Raw genomic sequence first — 8,300 nt, forward strand, 5'->3', positions numbered from 1 at the left:
AAACGATTTGTTTCCTTGCATGTTTTCTCTATGTAATAAAATGTAAATGTATAATGGATAAATGACTCTCCTTGACGAGTCTTTTTCTTTGATTGCTGGCAGGCATTTAAAGCAAAGTCGAAAAATGTATTGATTTATTTTTGTCAATAAAGGAAGCGAAAGAAAACAAAAACAGTAAAGTTGCGGGCCCCTTAAATACAAAATGAATGTGCTTAAAGATGCTCAAACACTCGATGAGGGAGGCTGCAAAGTCGGGATAATTATTTCTCTCTGGGTTTGTGACCACGAGTGCCAACTTTCATATTGCACATTTCATTTGAAATATCAATTAGTGCATCTTTAAAGTAAAAACGTTGTTTGTGAGGATAAAGTGGTTGGAATAAAATGTCTTCAACCATAAAGACAATCGTATATTTTTGAAAAGAAACTCCTGTCCTCGCCCTTCTGTGCAATACAGATAGAGGCTCCATGCACTCAGCTAACACTATGTAGGGGTCACAAAGTTAGAAAGAAGACATAAAACTCAGTGAGCTGTTTCTTTACTCAGCAGCAACAATGAAGATATTTCAGGTTTCACTGTGGCCCCAGGACGTAAAATTGCTTGGACCCTAACCTTAACCCCTGTTTCAAAACCCCCTTCACGGGTCACCAACTCACAGTAAACACCAGGTAGCCTTGGGTGCTGTAAGATGAAGGGTGTGTCTACTTTGTGCCAGTGTGAGGAGCTGTTGTGGGACGGAGGCACAACGGGTTTGCCTGCTAACTAAGTTTTCCTACAAAGCTCAGTGACACCTGCTGCTGCTCTGTTAGTTCAGTGGAGAGGACAGGGCGCTCGCTGTTGACTCGGAAGAGAAGGAAGAGGCAGAGATGGCTGAAACTACTGCTCAGCCTATGGGGAGCCTGCCCAGCGGACTGGGGATATGCACCACAGCCCCAGATATATTTTACCTGCCTGAACTGGTGAGTGGACAATGACAGAGGACAGAGTGGCTGACTTTTCTTAAGGAATTATTTGCATTTTGGATCAATTTTTGGTTTTCCTTATTTTGATTAAACTGATTTGATGTCAATGTGTTTAAATACAATGAATAATGCAACAAAACTGACTGTCATGAGTTTATTTCATGGCAACAATTAACTTATTTTGTTCAAATCTCAAAAGTAAATCAAGTCATCCCTTCTTACAGAATGATGCATAATGATAGATACAATTAAAATGAATTAAAGGCTTGTAAGGGACAAAAGGCAATTTTTAGACAGTGTTAACACTGTTACTGTTTGGAGCCTCAGCGGTACACTTTGTATCCAAAAGATGAACCAAATGTATAATAGTATGAATAAAATAGAAGAATAGCTCATGCCAGGATGATGCGATATAACTTCATGACCTAAGTTATATGATAGCCTCAAAGAAAATATCAGAATTTGTTTTCATTTTGTGTTGGTAAATGTCCAAATAAATAATATGATGCATAGTTGAAGATTCAAATTGAACTGTTTGAATAAAAGTGCAAAAATGTGCATTTGAAATGGGAGATAAATCAAATTCCTGATATGGGAGGAGCACCTTTGCCTTTTTACATCTCACATTTCACTCATATTGTATTTGTGATACTAATCTAGGAAAGAATGCGGCCAACTCTTCTTTTCCCTGAATGATGACAAGAGATAGAAACTGCTCATATGACCACTGGAAAACTAAATGCACGTGAGGGACGTGTTTCAATTTATTTGTCTGATAATTGGACCTTAATGTATTTAAGGTTGTTTATTTTAGCTTTTATTTATCAAGGGAGGTGTTGTGATGAGGAAGTAGGTTCCATGTCACTAATACCCTGCTTCATCCATGCAGCAACTCCGAGCTGCAGGATAAACATGCAACACATTTGCACACATCGTAATGGCCAAAGGCTTTTCCTGCATCTGTCAAGTGTTTTGGATATTAACGTCTTCTGTTGGCCACTGATTGAGTGCCTTGCTTAACCCTTGTGTTGTCTTACTGCCGACCATGCAACCTGTTCTTGTCCTCCCGGGTCAAAATGACGACTATTTTGACGTTTTTAATGTTTTTTTCAACGTTTTTGGAGCTTTCTTTTACTACCACTAGTATATACACCACTAACACCAACTTATTGCCACTAGTGTTACACAGATTTTTGAATTCATGGTCAATAAACCTCATTTATATGAAATTATGCCCATTTTGTTGTTGATAAAAAATGAAATTCTGAATTATTTTAAATAGTTAATATCAGAGGAACATATGTTGATGGATAATCACAGAATGTCAAAGTTGAGTCACTGTTTTGGAACTTAAAAAAAAAAAATCTATAAATGCTATAAATGCTATAAAATTTAATAAAACATCCAAAATTCAACTGATCATTAATTTTACTTGCAAAGAACGTTGTATGGAACCATCCATGCTTTTTTTGGGCAATTTGGTTGAAAGAAACCCATATTTCTGATGACCTTTTCTCTTGAAAACAAGTCAAATTTGACCCAAGGACCAAAGGAGGGTTAAGAGCACTTTGACAGTTTACTTTCACAAATTATCTCCTTTCATTTTTTTTTTATTTTGTGGTGTGCAGCAGTAAAACCTCTGTTCTGTGACCTTTGAAGTGATTCTGACTGAGAAGAGTTTTACAGTGTTTTTCTCAGAACTTTAACCATGCAGTGAAATCTTAGAGGCACGACTTGGCATAGAAACCTATGAAAAATAAGTACCTATTTCAGTTGGTCATGAAATCAGGCATGACTCATGGTTATATTGACGCAAAGCCTTTTCAAGATGAAGCTGTGGTCAAATTATTATGTGCGTTCACTTTAACACGCTTATAGCATCAGCCAGGTTGGGCACAACACAGTATAACACTTTGAATTCCAGAGAGTTTCGACTATTACTGATGTGGTTAAAGCTCTATCTAAAGTAACCTGGCAAATTAAACAACACCCATATTGTACTCAGAGACCTTTAGAAAGTAAAGAGAAGTGTTTGTTTAGTCAACATTTAGAGAGATGTGGCTTTGGATCCTGCTGATTTTGTTGTTTGCAGACTGTATAGCTGTAACTGTGTAGCTCACACTGTAGCTTCAAAAAAGGTCTTGACTTTAATCAGACTACAAAAATGTAAAGCTAAGAGAAATTTAGGTTTTTTTTGTGTATTTTTTTTTTTTAAAGATAATTTTTTGGGCATTTTAGGCCTTTATTTTGACAGGACAGCTGAAGACATGAAAGGGGAGAGAAAGGGGGAATGACATGCAGCAAAGGGCCACAGGTCAGAGTTGAACCCGGCCCACTGCGTCAAGGAGTAAACGTCTATATATGGGCGCCTGCTCTACCAACTGAGCTAGTCGGGCGCCCAGTCAACAGTATCTGATCCATGCAGAATGCAGCTGTGTAGATCGGCCTGCATCCAGGGGATGTTTAATCCATGACACAGCACTGTCCAAGTCAAAATAATGGTAAAGGATGCCTACACAGCAAACGTAGCCCCCACTCAGGTCAGTTATCATGACAGAAAAACAGTCAAAGGTTTCATCAGAATCAGATCCACAGTTAGTATTCTCATTCCACACTTTGCGCATTTTCAACTGCACAGGCTTCCTTATTCTGTTTTTTCCTTTCATTAAACTGTCATCACCAAGGTGCATTTAATGGACAAATCAAAAAGGGATTGCAGCTTAGCCTAATTAGACTGAAAGAAAATATGCATGTAAGTCATGGGTCGTTTTGGGGAAAATAGCCTGCATAAGGAGCAGGAAAGAACAGTATCAACACACATTTCTGCTGGCAGGATTTCATGCCTTCAGGGAATTATCCCACTGCAGAAAAATGTTCATCTCAAGTCATTTCAGACTGATTGCATCATTCAGGGACTTGATGCAGTTACAGTCACAGTGGAACAATGGAATTTAGAGATTAAAGATTGACAAATAGGAGAGCAAATAGAGGAGTTGAATGGACATTATAAAGAAAAGAGAATTAACCGGTAAATAGTTTCTAAAGTCACATCTGTGTAAAACTATAAACCCACATCATGTTTGCTTTTAATATATTGTGTGTGCCAGACAGGTGGTATTTGGTTTGAGAGTTAAGGCAATCACAGAAAAAAACTTTAAGTCTGGAATTTATCTTTGTACACCTTGGTGTGAGTTACAACTTTCAGTTTAAGGTAAATCTCAAAAACCACAATACCATCTGTCCACTCGCTCCCTATGTCTTTCCAGGTGTTTGGTGGTTTGGTGTGGATTCTGGTGGCGTCGACCCATGTGGACCCTCCGAACCCTCTGGGCTGGGTGATGTTTGTCTCCATCTTCTGCTTCGTCATGACATTCCTCTGGTTGATCATCTTCGCTGCTGGAGCTCATCAAAACAGCTCTGGCTGGGCTGCTGCTGTAAGACCTGAGAGAGAGAGAGAGAGAGAGAGAGAGAGAGAGAGAGAGAGAGAGAGAGAGAGAGAGAGAGAGAGAGAGAGAGAGAGAGAGAGAGAGAAAGATCAGAATGAGAGAAAGATGGAATGAAACGGGAAATAAAACTTAGAGAAAGAATGATGTAGTAATATTATGTAATCTGTGTGTGTCCAGGATTTTGCTTACCACAGCCTGGCAGTATTGTTCTACCTCAGTGCAGGGGTGGATTTGGCTTTCATCACCTTAATGAAGAAATCAGGCGAATTAAGAATCTACCAGATTGACATCTCTGCTGTGGTGAGAACTGATAGACAAACAAACACACACACACACACACCCACACACACACACCAACAATTGTTCCTTTGTACAGTATTTATTGAAAACACTTCAGTAACAGCTGTAGTATCTTTACATTTCTGGAGCCATTTTAGTGTTTGATTTTTTTTTTTTATTTCCTTGAATAAGTGTTCAAATCAAATTGTTGACGTGCCAAAATAACACAAGGTTATTCTCAGCAGCCACAGTCAAAAGGAACAGTTCAACAACGTAATACTGTATACACACCAATTTGATTTTCTTGCCGAAAATTAGATGAGAAGATTGATACCAATCTTCGGTTACACTTTACTTGAAGGTATCTACATAAGAGTGACATGACACTGTCATGAACGTGTCATAAACATTATAAACAAGTCATAAACGTTTATGACATAACTCTTCTTTTGTCATGACAAATCATGGTTAGGGTTCATGTGTCATGACTGTGTCATGTCACTCTTATTTAGTTCAAGTAAAGTGTTACCCAATCTTCTCATCGATCTCTCAGCAAGACAGCAAATAAGCACTTACATTTCCCCAAATGTAAAACTATTACATTTAAAGTAGGTAAAGCATCACAACACAAACTGATTCTCAAAAAAACCACTGAGATTTAAGCCGGTGTTTACTTGTGTGTTTGTGTGTGTCTCAGGTGTTCGCCTTCTTGGCCACACTCCTCTACTTCATCCACACAATCCTCTCCTCTATCCGATGGAAAAACTTCTGAAAAGCGATGTTGAATCACAGACCTTGGTTTCCAAGAAGTACTGTGCATCCTGTGTGTGTGTGTGTGTGTGTGTGTGTGTGTGGTGCGTGTTTATGCCACCATAAAACATTAAAGCATCATGTATTGGGAAAAATTCCAAAAATCAACCAGATATTATTTTGAACCACTGGTCATTTATTACATAAGACAAGGGATCATATTTATTATCCTTTAAGAAAACCATGGAACGTCGTGTAAATGTTATGGTCTGTGGATTGTTGTTACCTTTGGACACATTCCCCCTGCTTCCAGTCTTAAATAAATGAAGTTTAAAACCTTTTTGTATTACATTTATCTGGTATGGATAAAAAAATGTACTGCTATGTTGTTAAAGTGCTCATCAGTGTTGGGAGTAACGCGTTACAAAAGTAACGCAATTACAGTAATGTATTCCTTTTTGCTGTAACGCAGTAATATAACGCATTACTAATTAAATTTCGGTAATATTATACTCGTTACAATCTCAGTAACGCGAGTTACAACGCATTTTAACGTAACATTTAGTGGTGCATTGTTTTTTTTAAGAATTCACCAACACATTTCTTCACAGGGAAAAAAAAGCCGTATTATTTTCCTGTCGCTGTATTCGATGGTTGAGATGACTGCAGAGACAGATACATTTGCGAGATGGATATTATTTTCAGGAGTTATTACGCTGCGTTGAAGTGAGCTGTCCTGTTTCTGTTCCCGTGGTCAGAGCCAGAACCAGAGACGGTACGGACAGCATGTATGTCCCAACAGGTGACGGTACGGACAGCATGTATGTCCCAACAGGTGACGGTACGTCAGCGGCTGACAGATATAAACATGTCGGGAATTAATGTTGAGGCTTGCTATACGTAAATATCATTGCATTTTATCAGCCGTGGAGAGTAACTATGCCTGTAGTGGAATGGCTTCGAATGACGACCAAAAACGCTTGTCTTTTACTGTGACCATTTACTGTTCAATATGTTGCAGTTTTACAAACAAGAAAGTGAACAACTTGAGCCTGACGGACATGTTGCATCCTGGTTGCATCTCAGTAAGCTAGCAAGAGTAGGCTACACAACAGATAACTTCCGTGTAGCCTACTTCAAAATAAAAGCACTTCCTGTGACGGTTCGCAGTAAAACTAAATTACTGTTAAATAAGGTTGTGTAGGCTACCTTTTCACAAATCAGCTGTAAATCAAGTACTGTAAATAATGTAAATAGTGAGTTTTAATCACACTATAATTGAACATTTCCTTTAGAGTGTTTTAAACTAAACAACATGAATTTCTTATTGAAGTGCTATAAACAAACATTTTACAACAATGCCGTACTTTTAATTGAGTATTTTCATTTTCTCCTACTTGCCTATTATACGTTTTACTTATCTATTTTGTATAGCTTTAGTTACTTCGCATATTTATATTAATTATACAAAATATGAATAATCTATGATGTATTAAAGTGGATAAAAAGGAGACTTTATTGATCCGGTGGTGAAATTCACAAGCTAGCTGCCAAATCAAACTTCCCCTGTTATTTTGGTGAAAGTAACTCAAAAGTAATGCAAAAGTAGTGTAACGCATTACAATTCAGAGACAGTAATATTGTAATATAACTAATTACTCTCAAATGACAGTAACTAGTAATCTATAATGTATTACATTTTGGAAGTAACTTGCCCAACACTGGTGCTCATATTATGCTTTTTGGCTTTTTCCCTTTCCTTTATTGTGTTATATATCTTTATTATACATGTTATAGGTTTACAAAGTGAAAAAGCCCAAAGTCCACCCCAAAGGGACTTACCATCTCCAACAGAAAACACTGTTCACAAACTGCTCCAAACAGCTCTATTGTAGTTCAGCCTTTACTTCCGTGACCAACGTGCATCACTTTGTAACACACATTATAATGCTCGCCTAGCTGCTAGCGCGGCACGCCCTCATACTCTGCTTCTGACTGGCTTGTAGTCCTTACCTAGCTACTGCGCATGTGCGACTCCCAAAAAAGATGGAATAGAAGTGAGATGTCTCACTCTGTAGCTAAAACAGAGATCTCAACACACAGGGTGAAAAGAGGAGCTGCAGCAATGTGCAGTACAACAAAAATAGTGTTTTTTGAAAATTAAACCATGTAAACCTATTCTGATATAACCTCTAAATACAATTATGAACCTGAAAATGAGCATAATATGAGCACTTTAAATCCAAACAGTTGCCTCTTGCTGCCATCGGAGCCATCTCTTATGTCTTTGTGATCAATGAGACTAACAAACGTTTCTCTGTTGTAACTAGGAAGAGTTGACAAAATCTGTAAAATACTCACTGATTTTAAGATTTTTTTCTGTTTAGTAGAAGTACTGCCAGTTATGTTGTCTTTGTCATATACATTTAGTGCCAACCAATCATCAGTACTTTAAGGACGGTGAAGTGCAACATTTTTTAGCTGAAAGGCCAAAATTTGTCTAGTTTTGCCATTTTTATATTCTGAAGATTAAAACAAGATATAGATGTAAACCGATGCCCTTGTTTCATTTGCTTATTTATTAGTGCCACCATGAGGTTGATGTTTCCACTCATCTAGTAAAATACTTCAACATCTACTAAATGGAATCATATAAAATTTAAATGTAGGCAGTGGTGGAAGATCCTTTATTTAATACTTAATTTACATAATAACCCTAACATTCTTACCGTAACCATAACCAATCCCACTTCTCTTGCCTAAACCTAACCAACCCAACCAGAGCAGGCAATGAGTACTAACCATTCAGGGATGAGTTCCCTAATGAATAGTCATGAGTCTTCCCCTACAACCCTGCAAAAA

The 8,300-nt window shown here is 37.8% G+C and overlaps 1 protein-coding gene across 1 annotated transcript; it reads left to right on the forward strand.

Moving 5' to 3' along the window:
• Positions 1-706: 706 nt before the first annotated feature.
• Positions 707-7,995, forward strand: LOC116061682 (myelin and lymphocyte protein-like). The gene is made up of 5 exons (XM_035992202.1): positions 707-960; positions 4,230-4,397; positions 4,587-4,709; positions 5,386-5,826; positions 7,671-7,995. The coding sequence occupies exons 1-4, from the start codon at positions 868-870 to the stop codon at positions 5,458-5,460; spliced, it is 459 nt and encodes a 152-aa protein (XP_035848095.1). The 5' UTR covers positions 707-867; the 3' UTR covers positions 5,461-5,826; positions 7,671-7,995.
• The last annotated feature ends 305 nt before the right edge of the window (positions 7,996-8,300 follow it).

Source organism: Sander lucioperca, chromosome 15 (assembly GCF_008315115.2).
Source record: "Sander lucioperca isolate FBNREF2018 chromosome 15, SLUC_FBN_1.2, whole genome shotgun sequence".
Classification (NCBI taxonomy): domain Eukaryota; kingdom Metazoa; phylum Chordata; class Actinopteri; order Perciformes; family Percidae; genus Sander; species Sander lucioperca.